The sequence below is a fragment of the Filicampus tigris genome, chromosome 13 (genome assembly GCF_054856515.1).
Source record: "Filicampus tigris isolate MCC_2025a chromosome 13, RoL_Ftig_1.0, whole genome shotgun sequence".
Classification (NCBI taxonomy): Eukaryota; Metazoa; Chordata; class Actinopteri; order Syngnathiformes; family Syngnathidae; genus Filicampus; species Filicampus tigris.
Window position 1 is genome coordinate 11,383,232 of NC_141229.1, and position 26,157 is coordinate 11,409,388.

At 38.5% G+C, this 26,157-nt stretch overlaps 2 protein-coding genes across 4 annotated transcripts in view; one reads left to right on the forward strand and one right to left on the reverse strand.

Annotated features, from left to right (window-relative positions):
• The window catches only part of LOC147137596 (unconventional myosin-VI-like), a 45,984-nt gene extending 27,083 nt beyond the window's left edge, over positions 1–18,901 (reverse strand). For both annotated transcript variants that reach the window (XM_086049119.1, XM_086049118.1), the window contains exons 1-15: positions 18,681–18,901; positions 14,067–14,190; positions 10,887–10,956; positions 10,738–10,811; positions 9,738–9,867; positions 8,844–8,949; positions 8,670–8,725; positions 8,463–8,560; positions 8,212–8,376; positions 6,487–6,567; positions 4,545–4,725; positions 3,004–3,148; positions 1,560–1,717; positions 867–958; positions 475–547 (exon numbers count right to left, since the gene is read on the reverse strand). In XM_086049119.1, the coding sequence (XP_085905245.1) occupies positions 475–547; positions 867–958; positions 1,560–1,717; positions 3,004–3,148; positions 4,545–4,725; positions 6,487–6,567; positions 8,212–8,376; positions 8,463–8,560; positions 8,670–8,725; positions 8,844–8,949; positions 9,738–9,867; positions 10,738–10,811; positions 10,887–10,956; positions 14,067–14,183 (1,546 nt within the window). In that variant the 5' untranslated portion in view covers positions 14,184–14,190; positions 18,681–18,901. The remainder of the gene's footprint in view (positions 1–474; positions 548–866; positions 959–1,559; positions 1,718–3,003; positions 3,149–4,544; positions 4,726–6,486; positions 6,568–8,211; positions 8,377–8,462; positions 8,561–8,669; positions 8,726–8,843; positions 8,950–9,737; positions 9,868–10,737; positions 10,812–10,886; positions 10,957–14,066; positions 14,191–18,680) is intronic.
• Positions 18,902–22,012: 3,111 nt separating this feature from the next.
• On the forward strand, positions 22,013–25,822 carry colec11 (collectin sub-family member 11). Of its 2 annotated transcripts, none has more exons than XM_086049499.1 (7): positions 22,013–22,219; positions 22,759–22,913; positions 22,981–23,052; positions 23,753–23,824; positions 24,053–24,106; positions 24,194–24,289; positions 24,972–25,822. In XM_086049499.1, exons 2-7 carry the CDS (start codon positions 22,784–22,786, stop codon positions 25,379–25,381), a joined length of 834 nt encoding a protein of 277 aa, XP_085905625.1. In that variant the 5' UTR covers positions 22,013–22,219; positions 22,759–22,783; the 3' UTR covers positions 25,382–25,822. The 2 variants fall into 2 exon arrangements, with proteins under 2 accessions (XP_085905625.1, XP_085905626.1); XM_086049500.1 differs by having other exon boundaries at positions 22,015–22,219; positions 24,990–25,819.
• The last annotated feature ends 335 nt before the right edge of the window (positions 25,823–26,157 follow it).

Consider the following 26,157-nt stretch of genomic DNA (forward strand, 5'->3'; position numbering starts at 1 on the left):
AAAATATGACATGAAAAAAAAGGTGTGTTTTTTTTGAGACAGAAACAAGTTGCAATATTACAAGACTAAAGTCAGAATATTAAGAGGGATAACACTAATGAGGATAGGGTAGTATTAATGACAAAAAATATATGTTTTTCTTTGTCAAAGGCAAAGTCAACCCCAAATTTATTTTAGTACTATGTTCGCACGGCCGCCGGGCCCGCACGCATGATCCGTTGGGTTAGCTGCTTCTTCATTTGTTTAACTTCTTCGTGTTTGAATATGGATGCGCGCTGCCTACATCATGCACCATGCCGCGATCTGCGATTGTTTTAAAATTTCTTTCTATCTAACGCTTTATCTAAGGTATTTTCTACTGATATCGCTCACATGACAATCGGGGTACATATTGATATTGAATTATCGGTCCAGCCCTACTAGGTTCCTTTGTGGATTGTCTCTGTTGTACCCAAGGAATGAAAGTGAACCTACCAATGCAGTCCTGGTTGTCAACATAATGCACTTCATTCACTCCCAGTCCTTCCTTTTGATAGAGCTCTTGTTCCTGCGCAAAAAGTAGTCCGAAATGCATATTAGAAATTGTTGAAAGTGCCTAAAGTAACTTAAAAACTGCACTCCTTTAACTGGAGCCCTTAGAAGAAAATAACATTCAGAGATCACAGGAGAGAAACAAGTCTGATCAAATCCCTTGGGAAATTAGCATTCTAATTTCGTCGGGAACACAGCGAGACAAATACAGTACACAGTACAGGGAAGATGTCATCCACAGTGTCCTGCTGCATTTAAAGAGTAAATAAGTTGTCACTTTGTGACATGACAGGGAAGGTTTCTGAGGACAAAACATAAACATGCTGCTTATTTACCTCTTTCAGGATGCGCTCATTGAAGAACTGCTGTAATTTTTCATTGCAGTAATTGATGCAGAACTGCTCAAAGCTGTTGTGTTCAAAGTACTCTGAGGATAAGAAATATCACAGCACAAATACAACTTGACTTAGGTTTAAAAATTAACGTGGACAAATTTTCTCACATTTTATATACATGTACTAATTAATTTGATATAAAATAAAGACCACAGAAGTCCCTTATCTTAATTATTATTAAGAATTAATTCAAAACGAGGTGAAGTGGTTATCCTAAAGGACTTTGAGATTTAAGATTAACTGCGGCAATGTTTTGGGCTTTTTCTATGCAACGGTATCACAGAGAGATACAAAAGGAGACAAAATTTAATCACACTGAACATAGAACTAGAAATGGAACTTAGTGCAGCATAGCTTAGTGCTTGGCTTCTCAGTATAAAATGCCACCAAGTGCAAACACCTTCCCATTCCCTCTCGATTATATGGCTGTCTGGTGTCTTCCATGTGTGAGTAGTTTAACTATTTTAATTTAATAATACAAAGGTTAAAGATTGTATTGAAATTAGAAGTGCTTGGAGGTCAACCATGTGTCACGGAAAAGACTACTTTGGAACTTCGGTTGAACTAAAAAAACTGCTACAAGTCATTTAGAAGAAGCAGTCAATCACTCATTATTTGGCGGATTATACTTACCAAAGCCAGCAATGTCCAGCACCCCGATGAAGTTTGAGGAGGACTTGAAAGGGAAACACTGGTTGACCCGTTTCACCACATGATCGAAGAGGCGGCTGTACACCGCCTTGGCAAGGGCATCACGGGCATTATTAGCTTGTTCCACCTTTAGAGGTACCCTAAAAGGGCACAAGGTATGGCATGACAGACAGCCTAGAAGTGGAACATCCTTCTCTCCAGGAATTTTTTTTTCTGCATTAGCCTATTTTTTTCAACACAACTTTGTGTAAGCGGGGTGGTTGTTGTCTCTTCAGGTGTTTTTGCATAAAGCTGCCAAATTTCCAGTCAAATTTCTTAGCCATGGATGAATGGGAACGACAGCGTGAACCTTGACCTCCCCTTGACTTTCTAATGGCATCTTAACGTTTTTTTTTTTTCAAATTCATTATTTATAAGGGCTGACTGTGAGGACAAAGTGCACACCCACGGTGACCCAGAGTTCAACTTGGATATTCCAGCTGGGAGAACTGGGGGAATTTAATATTAATATATGTGCCTTTTAGCAATCATGGATCTTTTGACATTTTCCCACTCTTTTAACTTCCAAATATTCAGCGCTCCATAAAAAAAAGAAATAGGCGCTCTGCCAATCGTTCACTTCCTCCATTTTGTTTTAAATGCTGCAGGTCGTATAAAACTCATCCGATGTTAGAGAGATCTGACAAGCATTTTTATCCATGGCAATGTTTCACATCCCCTCTGGAGAGAGACTCAGCATGAGTGATACAATAACAGCGTCCACAGCTTTATGCTGCAGTCAAACTCCCCAAGGCAGCGTGAATCAGTCTGGGCCTTTATGACAAAGGCAGGCCCCTCCTCCCTCCTCCAGACAGTGGGGCCCTTTTTTTTTTTTGTACGGTGTTGAAGCCACACTTGCCTGTCTCCTCAGATACCTGCTGCATTATTCATATGGGGGAAACACTTCCAGGCCAGGCCAGCATCTGGCCCTCTTCAAATATTAATCGACCAAGCCTGGTCCAATCACTCAAATACCATAACTCCACTGCATATACACGGGAGCAATGCCAGTATGGCCTTTAATGTATTCTGCTCTGATACATGTGATACATGGATAAAATACAATAAGCAAGACATCCACAGCAGCTTGCAATATTTGTGTTTTATGAATACGTATATACACTTATATACTTAATGTATGACACTCACAAAGGGCATTATTCATGTAACAAATTCAGTCTTTTGTCAGTGCATACAAGCATTCAAGAAAAAAACTATTTCCTCTACTTCTTTCATGAATTGACTATTCTTTCTAACTTGTCATCTTTGAAAGTCCAGAAAAGCGCTATATTAATCTGATGCATTATTATTATTGGCTTTATAGTGGACTTATTGCCTTAAGCAAATTCATATATTAAGCAGCTGACCACAATGCGTCAGTTCTTACTTGATAACTGTTCCTTTAGCGCCCCCTGCTGTCGTGAGCATGACCCTTGTTGTGAGGCTGACCTTCAAATCATCCTGATCCAGACCCAGCAGATCTGCGCAATACTCCAGAGTCTCTCTGGATTGATTCTTCAGAATGCAGCCCCCTATACGATATGGAGAAACACACCAATTAGAATATAAAATCAGCTAAATATATTCCTACTTTGCTTAATTCTCATTGTGGATTTGATGGAACGGCAAACAAATGTCAACTTAAACCTCTAAAATAAATCAATAAAATTGAAATGAATAAAATTCAGATTAGATTTTATTGGAATATTAAATGTAAATAAGACAATATAATAAAGTGAGATAAAGATGAACAACATTAACAATACATTTTATTTCAATTTGAATATACATTTAAAAATCTAAATTAAAACTGAATAACATCTTTTAAAATATACATTTGAATATAAATTGATTAATAGAAAATAAAACTATGATGTAAACTAATAAAAATAAAACGTTTTATTTAAATATATAAAAATTAACAAAGCTAAATTATGACAAACTAAAATGTAAATTGAAAAACAATAAACTGGGTATATGCAAGTTCCAAGAAGCTATATTTGAAATGAATATTTTGTCGAAATATTTTAAGAATGTTTGTATAATTTTTATATATGGTACAACCAGTATATGAAATATTAATATTTATTTACAATTCATATTAATATTGAGCATAGCATGGGGAAAAAAAAAAAAATCAACAAAACAATCGCTGTGAAATTTAAACCTAATCCCTGCATGAAGTCCCGATTCACGATACTGATATGATATATTATAAGTTTGTTCTTTGAGAGGCTGTCATTACTTCATACAGAGATCCTAGCATAAAACACGTACTGATAACAGCGATGTCTGCAAAACCTGAACAGAAGTTATCAGTAACAGTGGCAACATAAGACGGCTGCCCTCGGGCTTCAGCCGCAAGGGGATGATTGTCAGTCCATCATACACAAGTCAGTTAGACACTGCGATGTCATTTTCAGTCGACAGCAAGTGGGAAAATGGCCGCCCCAAGAAAACATTATTGCGGCTTTAGAGATGATTGGGGGGGGGGGAATAAAATCAAAGACTTTTTAAAATTGTGAAGTCAACCCAAACATTTTTTTCCAGAATAGTCTAAACACGGACTTCTGATGAATATTGCATTTGTTGAATACGAGAAATCCACCCGTTTTTAGCTAGCTCGGGATGCGGCCATTTTGCCACTTCTGTCAACTGAAGATGACATGGAAGTTGCTCAGGGCTCAGATAACGACCAACCATGGCTGTGCTTCAGAAAACAGGTGAGCCGTAATTGGCCGTTACCAGAGCCTTGAGCAGTTGTGATGTCATTTTCAGTCGACAGAAGTTACAAAATGGCCGCCCCCTGAGATGGCTAAAAGTGGGTGCATTTTGCTGCTTAACTTATATTATAATATATTAGAATATTAGGTTATATAGGATTCACGGGTACCCTGTTAAATCGTAAAGGAACTCAAGCTGTCGAACCTGAGCTACTTCCTGTTTCCTCAAAGTCAATGTTGCCGAGGTGCAGAACGCCGGCAACCACCCTAAACAGGTCGAGCTTCTCTGCGTCATCCAGACCAATCTTCTTCATGGCCACGCACATCCTATTAAAGTCACCCTGGTCGTCGAGAAGAGGGTCCTTCAGAGCGCCCAGTTTCACATGCTGCAGAAAGAAGTAGAGGAGAAACTGATTTAGGAAATAAAGCGTGTGAGGGGTCTCATACTTCAGTGCTCTCTTCAGCATCCAAAAACTAAATAGCACACAGCAAACATTCCTTCCAAACAGACATACTGCTCTGAGCTTACAGTTCATGCAAAAATAATGAAAGCATAAGCAAACAGTGTGAAATGTGATGGATAGGTTTGCTCCACAAGGACCTCTCTGCTAAGTACCCTAAGGAAAAAAGCTGCATAGTTACACTTTCCAAAATTGAAAATTTAAATCTATAATAAAACCAGAAAAAGATGAATAAGCACCACAGGGCATGCAATTATTCATGTCTGCAGTATGTCTTGCACAAAATTAAACAGAAACACTCATTTTAATTTGAAGGGAAAAAAATAAGTAAAAAAGACATCACCTGATTGTTCTTTATATCACAAACGGTGCGGGATAGAGAAATAAATAATTAGCCGACTTAATTAGCAATGCACTTAAAGAAGAAGTCGACCCAAACATACATTTTTTTTCCAAAATATGTTGTATGCCGGCCCGCTAGTTGAAACAGGGCATTCTGATTAATATTGTGTTTATGGAATACAGCAAAATCCACCTGTTTCTGTCCATCGCAGGGGGCGGCCATTTTGTCACTTCTGTCGACTGAAAATGATATCACAGTTGCTCAGGGCTCAGGTAACGACCAATCCCAGCTCACCTGTTTTCTGAAGCTGAGCCATGATTGGTCGTTATCTGAGTCCTGAGCAACCGCGATGTCACTATCAGTCAACAGAACTGACAAAATGGCTGAGATGGCTAAAAACGGATGGATCTTGGATCTTAACTCATATTCCACAAACACAATACCAATCAGAATGCCGTGTTTAGACTAGTGGGCCTGAACAGAACATACAACACTTTAAAAAAAGATGTTTGTACGTGTTCTTGAAAAAAAAAAAAGTGTTCTATGCAGCCCCACTGGTCTAAAAACGGTACTGTAGTCTAATAGAGCAACATAGTTTAGGGCTGCTCGATTATGAAAAAAACTATTAATCGTGATAGTTGAAATCACGGTTATTCAAACGATCATTTATTTTTTGGTTCAAAATTAAGAAAATATTCAAACATAAAAAAAACAAAGGAAAATACATTTTTTTGAAACACTATAATTATGCCAGTTCCAACCAAAATGGATACACCGAGTTATTATAAAATAAACATTTGGTCAAGTTTGCTTTCCTTGGGTATAAATGCATATTAACAATCATTTTTTTAACGATCATGGAGTGTCATAATCGTAATTGTAATTGAATTTCAATTAATTGCACAGCCCCAGCACAGGTTTTACTCAATTCCCATGTCATCACTAGACATTATTAGGAATGGAATATTTCTCTGCTTACCGTTATTTTCCCATATAATGTAACTCTTTTTATCATGAACTAAAATACAACACTTGGATTTACTGATGGGGAGCAAACATACTGTCACACTTGTATTTTCAATTGTTTCGAGAGATTCGGTTCCACATCTCCTGCAGGGTTTAAGGCAACAAAAGCAAGCGTTCCCATCTGTGTTGTACGTCATTCATCAAACACATATTGAGCAAACGTACGCTTTTTTTTTTTTACCGTTGCTGCTGACATTGTGCCCTCAGCATTTGGCGCTTCCTCACCGTTGTTGGTGAAACAATTTGGAAAAGGATAGTCTACTTTTTTTTTTTTTTTTTGCAACGTGAATCCACGCAAGCAGCGAAATGAACTTTACCTCAGGACTCTTGCGGTTCTGCATGATTTGCTTATCGGAGTTCGTGCTGGCAAAGTATCTGGTGCAGCCTCGGTTCAAATACTGCAACGTAGAAAGAAAATAATTGCAAACATTCCAACACAATCATCTGCGCTTAATTAAATCTCAACTTAGCATGAGTGCATTTCAGCCTTGTGGCAAAACCTGAGGGAGATATTCCTATTGATTGTCACCGAGTGAACGATTTTCTCTCGTGTCTCTTAATATTGCCTCTCACAGTTCACTGGAAGGCAATAGTGTGGAGTAATTGCCTGTGTTGATGTTGCCGCCACCGTGGGACCTCATTTCATGACGAATATCTAAACTGAGAGCTGCTTGCTGCCGTCGCGCTTGTTATTTTAGCATGCAGAAGGACATGTTGGGGCTGGGATGAGCATGTTTAATGTGCTCCATTGCGTATGCACCACCCCGAGTTGATTATGGCATTAAATAACATGCAATTTACAAATCAGCTTCAATCCAGTTTGCGAAGAGGTCTTGGGTTTGAATCGTATCTTAGAACCTTGTGACTTTGCATGTTGCCCATGTGTCTGTGTGGGTTTTCTGCAGGTAGTTCAGCTTCCAACTCCACCCCTTCCACCTCTTGCCCAAAGTCAGCTGGGTTAGGCTCCAATGTGCGCAAGCAGAATAGAAAAAGGACGGATGATTGTGAAGATATCGGAAAATGAAAATAGCCTACAACGATGCCCCGGGATTATCACCCATTAGACCTAGATGGACCAGTGCAAGTGAAAGCAGGCTGCTCCAAGAAATCGAATTCATCTGCCGGCTAATTGACTTAATGAAATCACCGCACACTTGTCAAACATTAGCTTAAGTGCTACACGATACCAGTCCCAGATCTAGAAACATTGGAAATGATGCCACTTAAATATGTTATCTGGGTGTTTGTCCATATATATATATATATATGTATATATATATTCATATTTTTACATTGTGTGGGCTGTATGTCTGAGTAATTCAATTGATATTACAAAATGTACCACTCTGACATCTAGTGGGCTTTCACGGAATTGACAGTCTACCTCCACTCCATATATATATATATATATATATATATATATATATATATATATATATATATATATATATATATATATATATATATATATATATATATATATATATATATATATATATATATACACACACACACACACACACACACACACACACACACACGGTGCATACAGTATATCCACAGATAGGTTAGTTAAGGTTAGTGGAAACTGTAACCTATCCCAGCTGACTTCAGGCAAGAGGTGCTCTTCAATGAACATAAAACGCATGTTTGTTTTTTTTTTTATGTGGGAGGAAACTGAAAATGCCCTTTAAGAACAGGGAGAACATACAAAAAGTTAAAAAGTAGCAAAACTGCGACAAAAAGGTTGTAATTTTACAAAAATAAAATCCAGAAATGGATAAAGTTGTATTATTAATGTTAACATGAATCCTCCTTTTAAGAGACGAAATTAAGCATAATATGAGGAAAATATTTTATGAGAATACAATTGTAATATTACAAGAAAAAGACGTGACGTTAACGACACGACTCATAATTTGGCTACATTTAGTAACTCTAAGCATTAAAAGTGTTTTCTTTTTTTAATCACTGTGGCCCTAGTATTGTAAAGTATAAAGTGACATCATCTCAATGCTTATATAAGAAGCGAAAAGACGAACTCTGAAGCTGTCTGGTGAGTCGAGGTGCAGTTTCTTCTTGATGTCTTCAGATGCTCCGGCACAAAGCCTGTAGAAGATGTGGTAGTTCCTCTCCTCGTTACTTTGCATGCAAATCCTCGACTTCTCCAGCAAATAATGGGAGACAAATCCACCCACAACGGAATTCTGACAACATGGGAGGGAAAAGCCGCACAGATTGAATTGTCTGTCCTACGTACGTAAGAGCAGTCGGAGCAAGTTGATCTCATCACCTTCTCATTGAAATGGATTTCGACAAATTTCCCGAATCGACTGCTGTTGTTATTACGGACCGTCTTGGCATTTCCAAAAGCCTCCAGGAGGGGATTTGCTGAAGGGGGGGGAGGGGGGGGGGGGAAGAACAGACTGTACAGGTCAACATCACACTGGCATTCTGTAGACATTGAGGCACATTGAGTTCTTGGTTCATTTCATTGTACCTTCAACAATTCTCTCATCAATATCTTGCCCGCTTCCATAAGTTGTGGTCAGATATCTACAGGATGGAGATGAAGTTAAGATGAAGAAAATGATGACAATGCAAACCGAAAGATGAGATGTTAGCTTGAAGTCTGGGAAAAGGTCAAAATTGCTCTTCTCGTTAAGGATCATACCTGAGAACAAACTTGGTGTTTTCAGTTTTGCCGGCGCCCGATTCCCCAGAAACGATGATGGACTGACTCATTTTCAGAACCTTCATGTCTCTGTAGGCTTTGTCGGCTAAAGCAAGTGAGACAAACACATCAGGCAACGAGCTTTCTCTGCCAATAAAAGAGTAAGGTGAACGATTATTCCAAGTTGTTGTTACTCTCAACATTCTCGGCCGTAGGAAACGTTAATTAGACTCTTCAAGGCTCAAACTGCTCTTACCATAAAACCTTTGTATGAACCATATCTTCAATGACATGTTAACATTCTAACAGGTACTGCTTGAGTCAATGTGTTTCGCAGTGCATATATTAGGGATGGAACGATTCACTCAAGCCCCGATTCGATTCGATTTTCAGTTCCCAATTTTCGATTAGATTTTTTTTTTTTTTTTTTTTTTAAATCGCTACCGTGCTTGTCTCTGTGCGCTAGTGTGGTGCCGCAGCCATCCACAAACACAATATGCAAAGAGGTTTGGCACAAGCGCATCATTTGATCTACACATTCAAAATGTGGTATGCATCTGGAATGGAAAAAAAAATAAAGGCATCATTTTTTAGCACTCTTAATCAGCAGATTGTAATGAGCTAATAAATATTGTCTTTTGTTAGGTGTTGCTGTACAGGGCTTGTGAGTGCTGAGATGTGCGTGCTCGATTCGAAACGATTATTCAATTAATCGGTTTGAATCGATTTGTATTCAATTTTCAATGAACTGTTAGATCCCTAGTATATACAATAAGTGTATTTATATTACCAACGGTTTGCTAAAATGAATGTGTGTAATTTATATTTATTTTGCAGCGACAATGAATCAATGTGATACCCAAACCGTTTTTTTTTTAACTTGTAAGCTCTCACCAATTGCATAGACGTGGGGGGGCTGAGTCCCCAAAGACTTGCCCTGGTACGACTTGATGGCTTCAAGGCCATACAGTTTGGGGATGTCGTAGTATGGATTGACAGCTATCAATATATTGGCCACATAAGTCTGTAAAAGAAACAATAAAAAGCAGATTAGAGTGGCCCAAACATAAATTGAAGAATCTTTGTGAGACAAAGCTGTTAGAGAAGCCACCTTGACTTGTTTTCTTGCCTTTCTTTTATCATTCCCCAGCTGGCCCTCATTTGCTAAGTGAGTGACTGGAATCGGTTTGACAGTCACTGTGTCAACATCAGCTAACGGCCCTTTCCTCTTAAACACCTGGCCCTTTCTCTCCTTGGTTAATGATAGAAATCAATTTTCTACCTCTGCCTTCTAACTTGCAATGTCCTCTTGTAATGCAAAAGCCGAGAGCTAAATTTGAGAGCTATCGAATATTTTTAGCATCGATTATTCTGTCGATTATCCCATCGATTGGTCGGATAAAATTGCATTTTTAATTTGAGCGTATTACAAAACTATTTTTCCCCCAAATTACTGTTTATTAACCAATTATTGATGTTTATTTGGCAATGTTTAGGGATAAAGAACAATTAAACAACAATCAAGCAATATCACACGAAAGGGATTGATGTACTCGCCGACCTATCTGAAACTTACTCAGTGACTGGTTTGGTCTTTGTTTTCCAAAGTAAATACAGATGTTTGCAAATGTCTTATTTTGATTCAACACAAAAGATAACCAGTCTGCTTTCATGAAGAACTACAGAAATCAGAGAATAATTACTGTTGAGAAGTTGAAATCAGAGGATTTGTGCAATTTTAAGTGAAACGATGGCTGTAAACGCTTAGTCATTTATTAAATGAATTGTGGATTATTTTCATAATCGATTAGCTGCCGATTAATTTGGACACCTCTAATACATACGCTCCAATGACGCTAATGTCAGTAAATGTAAGAGCGGGTGGAAGACATACATAGATGTGTTCCTTAGTGTATCGCACTTTGACGTTGTTGAGTAGAGTGGCTTCATTCAAATACATAAGGGAGCCTGAAAAGACAAAAACAAATAATACGATTATTTGGTCGACAACAGGTGGAGAGACGAACACGGAGTTTAACTTACAGTTGTCCTCAACATGTTTGTTGACATCGTCTTCTGCTGGAAACACTTGGCTCATCGGCGCAAGAAACGTCTGTAATGGGACGGGCATCGTCGATGAATTAAGTCATTACGAATTGAGTCGATTGTGCTGAATTTATGGCTGACAAATCAAGTCTTAAAGAAAAATTGAATAACCATTGATGATAAGCGGTTCAGATAATAGATGGATGGATAGCCCACAAAATTAAAATTGTATAAAAAGAAAAGAAGACAGGGCACACGAGAATAAAAATCCCCAAATATCTATGTACATAATTACAATGTCAGGAAATGAGACTAAGCAGGAGCAGTTTTTGTGGCAACCCCTGCCAGAGGGTGGCGCTGCCACCTTTGGGCTTCCACCTTTTGCTCACATGCGCAAAAATTGCTTTGAAATTGGAACAATTGTGTCACATACAGACTTGTTCAACTTTGTACGCTCCACTGTAATCGATTAACTGACGATGATTAATTTCCATGAATCAATCCAGGAAATCTGGACAAATGAATCCCACTCTATAGTCTTGTTTACTTTTCGAATAAGAATAATTCCTCCAAAGTTCTTTGACTAGCTAATGACAAATACACAATGTTCATTAAAGTTTTGGAAAATGGAGCCGTATTAAACATCATCAAGATCTAAGATAAGAATGCATAATCATGAATCATTTATCACACTTTAATATCACAGTAATGGCATCTGAAGGAATACGGTCGCCGGGCATGTGATATTCTCTCCCTCTATTGTGAAGCATTAATGAAAATGAACTCAATAGAAGAAGCCAGCTGTGAGAGGAACAAGGGCAGACATGGCGTGATGATGAATAATTTGGTGTGAAGTGCAACAGGAGCTGAACACCTGATTGACTGAGTGAACAAGTGATGAAAAAAAAATGGATGCATTATTAAAGCAAGACAGTCTCTAAACATAACAATTACACAGCTGGAGTCAATGAACTAGTATTCCATCTGGACCTGCCTAACTCAGAGTAACCCCAATTGCCTTAAAGTAGGGATGTAACGATTCACTCAAGCCCCGATTCGATTTTCACTTCCCGATGTTCAATTCGATTAAAAAAAAAAAAAAAAAAAGAAAAAATCGCTACCGTGCTCATCTCTGTGCGCTAGTGTCGTGCTGCAGCCATTCACAAAAATCAATACGCAATGACGTTTGGCGCAAGCGCATAATTTCATCTACACATTCAAAATGTGGTATGCATCTGAAATAGAACAAAAATTAAAGGCATCATTTTTTAGCACTCTAAATTTGTATATTTAATGACCTAGGTATATTATCTTTTGTTAAGATTGTTGCTGTATAGGGCTACTGAGTGCTGAGATGTCTGAGCTTCCAATCGATTATTCGATTAATCGGTTTGAATCGATTTTTAATCGCTTTCCAATTAATCTTTACATCCATACCTTAAAGCAAATAAAATTCGGACTTCGTCTACAATTACTTGGGGGGGTGGGGGGTGGGGGCGGAGCCTAGTAAGATGTACCGTTAATGCAGGTGTTATAATGGGTGATAGTTTATAAATAAATAAATAAATAAAATTGATGGTAAATGTAGATTGGGAAGTTTGACCAGCATCACACATTGTGTTGGACCTTCAAGGCAACACTGCAATGAAGTAATCAAGCCCAGCAACTCGATGTTCCTGTTCATACACTCTGCACTGACGCACAGTTTATTATCACAAAACAGACTGAAAAGCACACACCAAAATCCAATTTGTGTACTCACTGAACTAACTTGGCTTGAATTGGCCACAATAAAAACCACATGACAGATGTCTTAGCAATAAAACTGACAAAGAAGCGGTATCCAGGCCGACGGTTGTGTACGCAGCTCAGCCGCTAATGAGCTCAGCATTGCAATAAGGAGAAAGGGAGAGAGCGGGCGAGAGAGAGAGAAACACTCAATGGGCCTTTCATTCCCTCACTGAATGGGACAGTAAAGCATAAACTGATGATCAAGTTCATGGCCATGCCAAGTGAGGCTTAATTCAGTGCATTCCAGCTGAGTGCCGCAGTTATTAAAAGGAACAAATCGTTTCAGTAGGGATGTAAAGATTCATCGAAAATCGATTTAGATTGCTTCAAATATGAATCGATCTAAAAAAATAAATAAAGAGAATCGATTCTCAACGCCCGGCGGATTCAACATAAATGCAGATGTTCAAAGTAAAATTTGGATCACAAAAGGATTTTCTATTTTTGTGTTTAGTTCTGGCACTAACAAACCACTGATAAGACAAAAATGTAGTTAAACAGTGAAATGTATCAGTTCATTTTCATTATTTTTTTTAAAATGTAAACATTACTGGTTGTCACAAGGACAAAATGCAGAAGTTAAAATCAAACCATCTTATGATTATATAATGAGTCATTAATGTGGTCGAAATAAAGATTTTTTTTTTTTAAATCGAATCCAATCGAAATCGGGAATTGAAAATTTTATAATCGAATCGGGGCTTGAGTGAATCATTACACCCTAACATTTCAGTCATGTCAGAGCATTTGAGTTGCTTATTACCAGTGCAACGCTGTTACGGGCGGGGCTAAATTGTTTGGACTTAAAATGAATTGTGCATGTGAAACTATTGCTAATTGACTGTGTCTTGAAGAAAGTGAACCTGACTGAATTTGCCTATATTGACAGATTTTGTTTTGAAAACTACCCCCGTTGCAAAACGCAACCATTTGCTGTTCCCGCGCTCAGGCCACAGCAATAAAAATATGACATTGGCACCATCTTGTGGATTATCGGTGCTGCTTTCATTCTATGATGCTGTTTTTTTCCTTTGCGTTTGAGATGTCCCGTTTGGCTTCATGCTGCTATAAACATGCGAGCCACGTGACGGCTCAGGTGTGACAGGTGGCCTCTATTGTCTAATGAGCTGCTCTCTTATAGGCAACACTATCAGGCACCTGCTCCCGCCTTTATTTATTCATGCCCGGTGAAAACTTGCCTTCTCTCGTGTTTCGCTTATTACACGTGGCTTTGTAGGTTCTACTTTTGTCAGAGTGAAACGTGGTTAATCGCGTGAATTTTTGTCCGTGCATATTCGGTGCTGAGTGGGTCACATTGCAATTTTCAACCATCGCATTACAGTCATTCCTGCTTTTTTTTTGGGTGCGGGATGGCCGATGACCCACCTTGCCCTTCTGGCTCAGGGGTTCTATGGTGAGCGTGTCGGCTCCGATGTCCACGATAGTGCCCAGCTGGAACCCGTCTGTAGGGTGGGGGGCCCACACCGGCTTCCCATCCTCCATGGCTTAGCTGTGGACGAACACACACGATTACAATCAATACTAGGGATGTAAAGATTCATCGAAAATTGCCATTTGAAATCAAATTGAACTGCTTAAAGTATGCATCTTTCGAATAAATAAAATAATCGAATCGCAACGGCAGGTTGATCAAACATAAATGCAGATGTTCAAAGTAAAATTTTGAAACACAGAGAACCCCAAAATGTAGTTTAACAGTGAAAATTATTAGTTCATTTTCAATGATTTTTTTTAAAAGTTAAAAAAGTTTCGATTAATCGTTACATCCCTACAATTGGTACATGAGCCAATGTCAAGTGGCATTTGTGTGTGGCTTACAGTCAACCGGCTATCACTCACTAGTACACTCCATGAGCCTGTTGTTTTCTTAGCAATCGTGAGAGAGGATTTTCCTGGAGCTTGATTTGACTTGATTTGAGACGGAGGTTCCAAATGAGGAAAATCTATTGCTTTTCTGTGATTGTTTGGTCAACAAAATAAAGCAGAATAACCCATAGCTGAGCAGACGTTTTGTTGTTTGGTTTGGATGCAGTTGTTCAAGTTGTGGCTTGGTCTACAATATCACACTACAGACTACTAATTCTTTGACTCTGATCTGAATCCGTTATTGTATGAAATTCAGTAACACAAAAGATAATCCCGGAACAGGCTACAATCAATTGAGTGCGTGGCAAACGTCTCACCGTCCGCACTGTTAGTGCGGAAGCTTTACAGCACATCGATGTCATTAACAGCTCTCGAGCGTTAATCCTAAAACAACTACATGGCCGCTCAGACCTGACGTTATGCTGCAATATCCAATTAGGTGAGAGATTGTGGTCAAATGTCAAAGGCGATCGGTGTTGGAAAGTGCTGACACGGCTTTCAAACAAAAATCTATTCAGCAGGTTCACTTGGCACATTCAGTGTGAGCGGTAACTTGCAGTCTATGTACCTGGATTTTTGTCCTTTCTTGGGGACACGCAGTACTCGGAATTACAGTAAATCCGCATTTCTTTTGCCCTCTCCTTTAGACATACTGCGCATAATCTAAATTAATGTACATATCGCAAAAAATACACCAAATAGATTGCCTTTGAATAATGCTGGTCTCCTCCAGTAAAACACACTGATCCAGGGATGTAACGATTAATCGAAAAGCGATTCAACATCTATTCAAACCAATTAATCGAATAATCGATTCGAATTGAGACAAATCAAACTCGGACATCTCAGCACTCATATACCCTATACAGCGACACGTAACAAAAGACAACATAGCTAGGGCATTAAAATATACTAATTTAGAGTGCTAACCCTAGTACAGAACAAGCTAATGTTACAGGTAGTTGAAATAATTTAAATGCTGTTTGCATTGCCCGCCTTTGTTTTGGAAAACTGCAGCTGCACGTCACGGCCTGGTTTACGCACACTCGGGTGGTTACTATTTCACCTCCACAACCTCACATTTATATTAAGAAGTGACGTGCCAGCAGAGTCAACAGAACTATGGTGGAGGTCAGCGACGCTAAACAAATTTCCGCTGGAACAGAGATTGCACGTACAGGGACATTTATCACAAATATGACCTTTATATTATCAGAATACCCTTATCTTCACAAAGACATGCAATATGAGCACGGGCATAAACAAAAAGTATGACTATTGTGTACCAGGATCGGATAAGATCAAACTTTTTTTCCCCCCCGTGTGTTATCTTCAAACTCCCAAAGTTAGATCAAGGCTGAAGTTTCAGATTTCCCACACTTGTCTACTTCAAATGGTCAACTCAATCATAATGCAATATGTGTTTATTTGGCATTTTCTTTGAGGGAAGGGCTTCATTTGTGCAAACGCTGCAGTAAAGGTGATAAAAGACGCTGCTGTGTTGTTACTTCCATGTTAAAATGTAAGTGGAACGCATAAATGCCTTACATCACATAGTTTCTATTCACGTATCATAGCGATGTAAGAATTAATAGAAAATCGATTAAAAATGTATTCAAACCCATTGATCGAAATCCATTCGAATCGAGACAAACTGAACCCTGACATGCAAGCATTCACAAGCCCTATACAGCAACACCTAACAAAAGACTTAACTTTAGAGTGCTAAAAAATGTCTTTACATTTTTTTTTCCATTCCAGATGCATACCACATTTTGAATGCGTAGATCAAATTATACAAACATTGTATTGCGCTTGTGGATGGCTGCAGCACCACACTAGCGCACTAGCGTCAAGCATGGTAGCAATTTTTAAAATCGAATTGAATCAAAAATTGGGACCTGAAAATCGAATTGAATCGGGGTTTGAGTCAATTGAATGAATCCCTAGTGTCTTATTTTATTCTTGGTTGCGATCAATAATGCAGTGAAAATGGAGTCTGAATTAATTGTCTCCTACTTAAGATGTCACATATGATAGTTGCAGACGGCTGTGGGGAGCTGGAAAAGTTTATTCAGTTGTATTCATTTGCGCTGGGCAGCAGGGCTGTAACACAATGCCGATGTGGATTTTGTCCATGATGTGGTTTTTTTTCAACCATCTTCATGGGTTGGTTTGGTGTCAAGCACAATAAACCTTTTTTTAAACAAAGAACAACAGATTTGTGAGCGATAGGGATGGTAAAGAACAGTACTAGGGATGTAACGATGAATGAAAAATTTATTAAAAATTGATTCAAACCGATTAATCGAATAATCGATTCGAATCAAGCTCGGACATCTCAACATTCACAAGCCCTATACACAGCATTGTGTTTGTCGATAGCTGCAGCACCACACTAGCGTACAGAGACAGGCACAGTGGCAATTTTTTTAAAAAATTTAATCGAATCAAAAATCAGGAACTGAAAATCGAAAATCCAATCAAATCTGGGCTTGACTGAATCGTTACGTCCCTAAACAGCATGATAACAAAACAGCCCTTAAGAAAAAGCAACCGGTAATGATTAGAGATAGACCAATATGTTTTTTCATTGCCGATATCGATCATTGGTAGTCAAGAGGGCCGATAACCGATAGTTGGAGCCAATATTCATTTTCAGTAAAAAGGCATAAAAAAAATGTTTATTGCACATTTTTTTCAGATTTGCATAATGTTGTTTTTTAAAGTATTATTATTACTATTCATTTTTGACAATATACATTTTGTTATAAAATTCTAACAAAAAGTTCAAGGAGCACCCGGGGTTGTCAGCATGTCAGCAAAAACTCAAACAATAGCTCCATATAGTTTTCTACAGTAAATGACAGAAATGTTAAACTTTCACATATATTTGTTTTGATTTCAACGCGGTTTTAAATGTGTTTATTATCGGCCATCAGATATTTAAATGGCCTGGCATCCCTACTAATGATTGTCATGTTTATTGTCGTCCTGTTTCTGATGTCATGCTATTTACAGAGCTCATGCAGTTACATGTTAAGAAAGTTAAGATAAAGTGACCGTGGGCTGAACTGAACTGTACTACTTGGGTGACTGGAAATATGGTTGTAGCTACCAAGTGGCAGCACCTGATATTTTTTTCCTATATGAAAAACGGGGGCATCTATTTGAGGTGTGGTACCGATTCATTTAAGCAGCAATAAATTGAGGCAATTAGAGTCGAGCGTTTGATAACATTGGGTACATGATGTTTTGTGATTCACAGCAAGGTCTTTGGTTTCTTCATGTAATATGCCACATTCAAAGGAAGCTGTCAAACAATGTGCTACAGTATATGACTTTAAGGAGGGCCTTATCCTAAAAGTGGCATCTTGAACCAAATACGCTCCACACACGCCTTCAATCCTATTACTATCTGACCCTAATCCAGACAATGGAGGCGAGAGAGACTTCGGGGGGGGGATGCTTAAAACCTAACAAATAAAAAGTCAAGTGATTATTTGAGTAAATGCCAATCAGTGAGACATGTCTGGCGCTGTGATGCAGAGTTCGAAATATGGGAATGGATATTGTGCCTGACAGGAACACACTCTTGTTTCCTGCCTCCTGCTTCCTGTTCCCTGCTGGGCATAGGCACATGGAAAACGAATCAGGATGAAGAGAATCGTGCACAAATGTTGTGCTTTTATGAGGTGTACATCTTTAAAATAGAGTAGAATAGAGAGCCCATTCAAGGCCATACGGAAGACTTAAAAAGAGAGAGAGGCGCACTATTGAATACAATTTCATGAATAAAGGCATGACACTTTTAGAATGTGTCACGGGAGAGGGTCTCAAAACACGAATTTAAATGTGGCAAGTTGAGGGCACCCCTATTTCCATAAGCCCCTCAAATCTCCAGCAGCACCCCTGCGTTGTTCTGACGTCATCGTAGTTCAAAAGTAGTGATTTATGTCAAATCGTCGCCGTTTAACCCAGATTAAGAACAAAGATTAATTAATTTAGCTAATTTGTTGTTTTTATTTGACCAACGGTGACATTCAAGCAGTTCGATTTAGTTAATTAAAGGCAATTAGTAAAGTAACCGAGTTAGATGTAACTACAGCCTACCTGTTGCTCGGACTATCCTCCAATTTGCGCCGTGTATCCTTTAAACAGTGGAATTTACGTTTGCGGGGCGCTGGTGACGACTTCAACTTCCGTCATTCGCTCATTCAACTGCAAGAGAGTTCAGTGCCGCCGGTGTTTCTCGCTGGGTCCCCCCAGGACTGACCGAGTGCGACCTGAAGACTCAATGGATGTCAGACAGGCAGTAGAGTAGAGCACAGAGGAGGAGAGATAGGTCGGGGCCGCGGTGCGTTTAGGTGCAGCTCGGAATATCTTGATCAACTAGTTTTGATCCTGGGATATACTCCCACTAAAATATACGACGGACCATTGTTCGCTTTAAAATTAACACAATGTCTATGTTTTTTCTTCTTCTAGATTCAACGTTTCTCTAATTGTCTCATTTGGTCATGAGGGACTTTTTTTTCCTCGTCGGAAGGGGCAGCTGCTGCATACTACTGTACTGTACATCAATAAGACAATTAAACACCACATGCGATTCGTGCAATAAATCCAAATGATTGTTCATCCTGATTAATTGGTTAACTAGGAAATGAATTAACCGAGGAATGAATGAGTTTTTACACCTGTTATTTTGGATTTTGGCATAGTGGTAATTTAGATTTTTCACACATTCACGGGGTCTGATGAGATTTTGTTTGTTTATTTCTTTGACTGTTTGATGTTCAATTCAAATGTTAATTGAGGGGGTGTTCAGAGGTGTGTACATACCCATAAAATATTTCTGTTGTTTTTATTAACCAAAATATAACCCCCCCCCCCCCCCCCCCCCCACCCTAAATTTAAGCTACTGAAATAGGGGGCGATCCAATATGTCATGTAGAGATTCTATACTTACTCTTAAAAAATCATCCTATGTTTTATGTCATGATTTTTTTATCTCATAATTTTGGCATTAATTTAATACACATTCATTTAAGAGTCGATTCAAAACTGGAATTGCAATGCAAGGGTACCACGGTGACTCATACGCCAATAAATTTCGCAATTTAGAGTATACACTTTAAAAACATTAAATAATAATCTCATCTTTAAAAGGGGAACTGGGAGCAAAATTGAAGCAGAATTGCAACGAAAAGACTGCAAATGTTGCCTTGAGAGTCATGAATACTTGATGGTATGTCACCTAAAACCTTTAGGAGGATCTGTGAAGGAGACACTCAATCCACCTTTGAAAGCCACCACCGGGTTTGTGGATCTAATTCGGACATGTGATACTCCAGGTTTTAGACCGTATCTCATTACTGTCACTGGACGACAGCATGGAGGCACTAGCTTGACCATTTTTAGTTTTAAATTCCACTTTGAATGTTATTGAACACAACATGTTGTTACACATTATCAGAACAAAATTAGTGTAACAGTATTCAGGTTTCAAACACAGTATTGATAATTATGAAACTTTAAATGCAGATTTTTATTTCTTGTTATATTTAGCTTCTTGTTATCATGCCAATCATGAGCTGCGATATTATTTACAATTTATTTAGAATTTATGCTAGTCTGACTGACATCTTAATCGTGCATTCAAGACAATATTTCATTTTTAGGACCCACTTTACTTGAACAACACCCCCATCAAGTGGACAAAGTCATCTGTGGGGCAGGACCCACATTGTTTGCCCATAAAACATGGGCGCAGCCAGAACGTGGCTAATGGGTGGGCCTGGAAAAATCAGGGTGGGTCTGAATATTTCTCTCACTTCGCACAATCCTCCTGTCCCGACATATCATATATTCAAATAAAATGACAAACCGAACAATATGAAGATCAGATATTCCTTAGACAACCACAATTATGCCATTCGTAATATATATATATATATATATATATATATATATATATATATATATATATATATATATATATATATATATATATATATATATATATAGTTATATATACGAAATATATAAGTATATATTTTTTCATGAATCTCACCGGGTGGGCAGTCTGTAAATCTGGGTAGGCCTGGGTGTACACAGGCACATGGCTCCGCCCCTGCCATACAAGTGCAAATTATTTGTTCAGTATGTCAAACCAAAATCTGAATAGTTTTGGATGCCATCTCAAGATGTGTTTGTTCACATAAGTATTTATACAGTGCTTATAATGTATTACCACTCCCTTCAGGGCAACTGGATTTTGGCCTAATAAATGTGTTAAACATTGCAGATGATTTAAAAGGATGAAGAAAAAGCAAAACACACACTCAACTGTAGGAAATTATATCAAAGAGCTCACAAATTAAAGTAGTATGGTGCCAGGCCTACTGCAGTACTTGAGTTCAATAAGAGATGGATAACTGGCGGCTCGCGTCCACACTCAGAGTGGCCCCTAGATTATTTGTGAAAATTATACAAATGTCAAATCAGAAGCAGATTACTGTCTATGATCACCAAATGTAAAGACAAACTAATGTTCTATAAGAGAAACCATCAACCTCTCCAATACTCTCGCTCTGTTTATTGAGCTTATTCAAAGCAAAGAAGTCCACATTTGTTAAGCGGTGTTATATGAAAATTTCCAGAGCTTTTGCTGATGCTAATCTAGTTAAAAAACAACAACTTTGATGCGGTCTCTTTGTCTTGTCACTGACTTGTAGAATTTTTTGACATTCACGATTATGTGGAGGGAAATTAAACACATTATGCATGACTGCAAATACTTCTCCCAGGCCTTGTAGTACATGATGGATGTCAGCCAGCTAATGATTTTCACGTGAACCGTTGACGGTTTGTTTGACGTGCATGAGGAGTTGTGGATATATTCAACACTGTTAAAACTGTTGCAAATGCACATGGTGGACAAGCAGCTGCTGTGACGGATGGAGCACCGCAAGGCTTCAACAACTCAGAGTGAACCGCTGCCCTATTGCAGCGCATCTGGCAGGTGAGTAAGGCCTCGTGGATTTTGAATGACATGCAGGACAAACGTATTAAAATCGTGGAGTGAGTTGGGTTTTGTGAAAAAAAAAATGCAGCAAATTAGTTATTGCACTTTTTATACTGGTTTACTGTTTGGCAGTTTTGTGCTACAGTAACTGAATTTTTATGCACAAGAGCGCTTCAATAAAAGAACAGGCGTGCACATATTTTGGTCTTTTTTTTTTTGTTCTCTTGTATTTGGTTTGGAGTTACCCATGAGTCCTATGTGGCCCCACCGTAGCGCTGAAGAAAGATTATGGCCCCTCCACCATTTAAGTTGCCCAACCCTAAGTTAGATAGTTGATAGTTCTGTTGAATTTTTGACATCCTGAAAATTTCACTTTTTGGTCCGGCTAAGTTTGAGGTTCAGTGACCATCAGTCACCTCCCACCCTACACTCTTCTTGTCAATCACTCTGCAACTTTCCCAGCCAATTATCTGCGGAGCTCGACGTTATCTGTGTTTATGAATGTTTAAACCCCAACATTCCTTGACGCTTGTGTTAGATCCTTCTTCACATGTTTTTAAGCTGACCAATTCTCTGCCAAGCTGCTTGTACGCTCTACTTCAGACTGGAAAATATACAGCTACAGGTGAGCCATGCATGGGATCTAAAAAAGTTATATCATTTTCTAGATATTTGTTATTTATTGAATAGTTTATTTTATGAATATATTCGAGTATATACAAATGTGATATTTTTACAAGACCTCTTTTATAATTATTATTGTTATTATTATTGCATTGCACTCTATTATTTATTGATTAATTATGGTATTATTTTTGCAAATAAAAGCTGCAAGTTTTAGTAGTAGAAAAATGGTGAGAGCCTGCTACAAATCTATACTTGGGATACACTGGTCACAACATACTGGTCACAACATTAGGCACACAAGGGCAATCTGATATAAAAAAAAAAGGAGTTGGAGTTGTGATGCATTTATTTCCGCTGGTTTAACATTTTATGTTTGCTCTAATTTGTTACTTTGTTGTCATAAAGACAGATTGCATTGAATTTTAATGTCTAATGTCTATGACTAATTGTATTATCACAGCTCATTTATTAATCTCATCTATTAAGATTGTGATGTTTTCTGTTTAAGTGAGTAATTTATACTTTCCACCTTTACAGACTACTACATAGTCCATGTACAATTATGAAAGTACAGAAGCACATACAATCATTCCTTGTCATGTATGTAGTGACTTTATTGACATTACATACATCAGGACAACACCTGACAGAGGAGACCTGCACTGTTCAGCTCCTTGTCCCTGGCCTAAAAGGTAAGGTGTTCAAAAAGGCTTGACACATTACAGTTTTTTTTCTTATTTGTGACATTTTTCTCAAAAGGAGAACCGGGTGAGAAAGGACCAAAGGGAGCCCCAGGGAGACCAGGAAGAGTGGGCCCACCGGGGGAAATTGGTATAATTTTGCCCATTCTATTCTCATTGTAAGAAATATACATTGTAATCAAATGGCTCTTTGATTACACACACACATGCACGCATGCATGCACACGCACGCACACAAATGGGCTACGGATCACATTGCTTGGGTTGTTGATGTGCTGTGTGTCAAGCTAATCAGAGCTGGTCAAGTGTTTACGTTTGGATGAGAAATGACTCGCACAATCCAAAGCAGTAGACGTGTTTACTGAAGGCTTTAATGAGAAGTGGGCTCTGTTCAAGCTCATTACACACGTACAAAATTTGAATGTGTGCTCCCATTCCAGGTTTGAATAGATATCTGTGGGGCATGAAATTTAAAGAAAATTAGATGTGATATATACTGTGCTGATATTGCGGCACAGTGGTTGACTTGTTAGCACGTCCGGCTCATGGTCAAAGCTTGTGGGTTCGAATCTGGGCTTCAGCCTTCCTGTGTGGAGTTTGCATTTTTCTTCCCGTGCTTGTGTAGGTTTTCTCCAGGTACTTGGTTTCCTCCCACATTCCAAAAACATGCATGGTAGTTTAATTGAAGACTCTAAATTGTCCTTATGAATGTGAGTGTGAATGATTGTTTGTCTATATGTGTTCTGCACAGTATAGAAGATGGATGAATGGATGTACTGTGTAGGGAATAGTTTTTTGTAATACATACTCCCATCGCCCATACGTTTCAGGTCAACCTGGGCTTAAAGGACAGAAAGGCATTATGGGACATCATGGAAAAGTGGGACCAAGTGGAATGAAAGGTTAGTATAAGTTTTTTTTAACACAACAAGTATTTTCATGAAAAAAAATGGAAATGGGAAATGACTAAACCACGCACACCGTGACAATGAGAGCACCACTGTCACCTATTGTAGTGGATGTGCAATTACACTTTATTCTAGTAAGGCAAATAAAAAGCAAGTTCCCTGGCGTCACACCCACTATTTGAGTTGCTGTAGACTAATAATAACATAGACATATTTTCACAGGCATAAAAGGAGACATGGGAGATCCAGGACCTAGAGGCCCTGACGGAGAGCCAGGTATCACAGAGTAATTACCATTGGGTGGAGTTTTTAAACCCATGATTAATTTTAATTTTGATAATATATGATAACTGGGCTCAATAGGCATCCCATGTGAGTGCTCACCAATAAGAAAGATGATTGGTGAAATGGACATCATTGTGGCCCAGCTATCTTCTGAACTGAAGTTCATCAAAAATGGTAAGGTTTTTATTTCCTTGATCTGGTGTGTGTGTCTGTGTGCGTGTGCTTGTGTGAGTGTGTAGAGTATCCCAAGAGCTTTCTTAAAGTGAAAGTCAACCCAAACATAACTTTTTTTTCAAGAATATGTTCTATGCAGGCCCACTAGTTGAAATACGACATTCTGATATTGAATATTGCGTTCGTGGATTATAAATTAAGCAGCAAAATGCACCCACTTTTAGCCATCTCAAGGGGCGGCCATTTTATCACTTCTGTCGACTGGAGATTACATCAAAGTTGCTCAGGGCTCAGATAACGACCAATCACGGCTCACCTGTTTTCTGAAGCTGAGCCATAACGACTAATCACGGCTCACCTGTTTTCTGAAGCTGAGCCATGATTGGTTGTTATCTGAGCCCTGAGCAACTTCCATGTCATCTTCAGTCGACAGAAATGACAAAATGTCCGCCCCCTGAGATTGCTAAAAGCAGGTGGATTTTGCTGCTTAACTCATACTCCACAAACTCAATCATAATCAGAATGCCATGTTTCAACTAGTGGGCCTATAGAACATATTCTTAAAAAGAACATGTTTGGGTTGAATTCCCCTTTAAATACTTCACTTGTCAACCTCAAAGACATGCAAATGCAGGCCATGTCAAATGTGAAATTTATAGAAATACAAGTGCTCATTTTTCAGCACTGCCCTCCCCTGCAGCTGTCGCTGGCATAAAAGAGACAGACACTAAGGTGTATCTGCTGGTGAAGGAGGAGAAACGTTATTCCGATGCCGAGCGCTATTGCCAGATGAGGGGAGGGCACCTGGCCATGCCCAAGGATGAAGGCGCCAACACAGCCTTGGCTGGCTACATCACGGAAACGGGCCTAAGCAGAGTCTACATTGGCATTCACGACTTGGAGGTGGAAGGAGTGTTCACCTATGTGGACCGCTCTCCCATGTCCACCTTCAGTAAGTGGAGAAAAGGGGAGCCCAATAATGCGTATGACGATGAGGACTGTGCTGAGATGGTGGCCTCTGGAGAGTGGACTGATGTTGCGTGCCACCCAACAATGTATTTTGTATGTGAATTTGACAAGGATGCTGTCTGAGTTTCCATTGCATAAGATGGACTGTTAGACTTTCAGTGATAAAATGATGCAAAACTACAACTTTTTGGTCCGACTTTATAATAAAGATACATTTTTGAAAGGTATCAACATAGATTATAAACTCATTATTTAGTGGTTTGTTAACCCATGGTTGATATTTTTTTCTCATAGGTAACCAAGGAAATAGAAATCTGTTTCAGTGTCAAACTGTCACCATTATAAAGCCTTTATTAACTGTACAGGTGTGAGCATGGTTTAAAGTTGTATGTTTGTTAACAAAAGGATATTATTTATAATAAACTTTTTCACTCATAGGAAATAATGGAACTCAAAATAATTGGTCCCAGGGTGGGATCGTCCGCATAATAAAAGCTTTTATAAACTGTACAGAAAGTGTTATTAGTAACATGAAAACATTCTTGACTCTCACAGAAGTGTAAAGACAAGTTATCTGCTTCTTTTTTAAAAGTAACATGTGGTGGCCAACAGTCATAAAAGTTTAGAAATAAGTCACCGTTAATATTGAAATCTAAAAATAATAACACACAAGAATGAATATCTGAGGTTATGGATACTTTGGGTCCTTATTACTGCTAAAAAATACATTTTACATCCCTGAAACATTTCTATGCTTTAGAGAATGTGAGATGTTTCATTCAAACATTTTTTAAGGTCACATGATCCACAAGGTGAACTTAATTGTCAAAAGGTCAAGTTACTTAAATATGCATCAGTCTTCTAAATTATTGCAGATTTTGAATCCTCGTTGAATTCCA

Bases quoted from the DNA above. Each gene is read 5' to 3' on its own strand.
- colec11 (XM_086049499.1), top strand. From the start codon at position 22,784: ATGAAAGTACAGAAGCACATACAATCATTCCTTGTCATGTATGTAGTG. The intron at 22,914-22,980 runs GTAAGGTGTTCA...TTTTCTCAAAAG, and splicing joins CCTTGTCCCTGGCCTAAAAG to GAGAACCGGGTGAGAAAGGA. The intron at 24,290-24,971 runs GTAAGGTTTTTA...CTCATTTTTCAG, and splicing joins ACTGAAGTTCATCAAAAATG to CACTGCCCTCCCCTGCAGCT.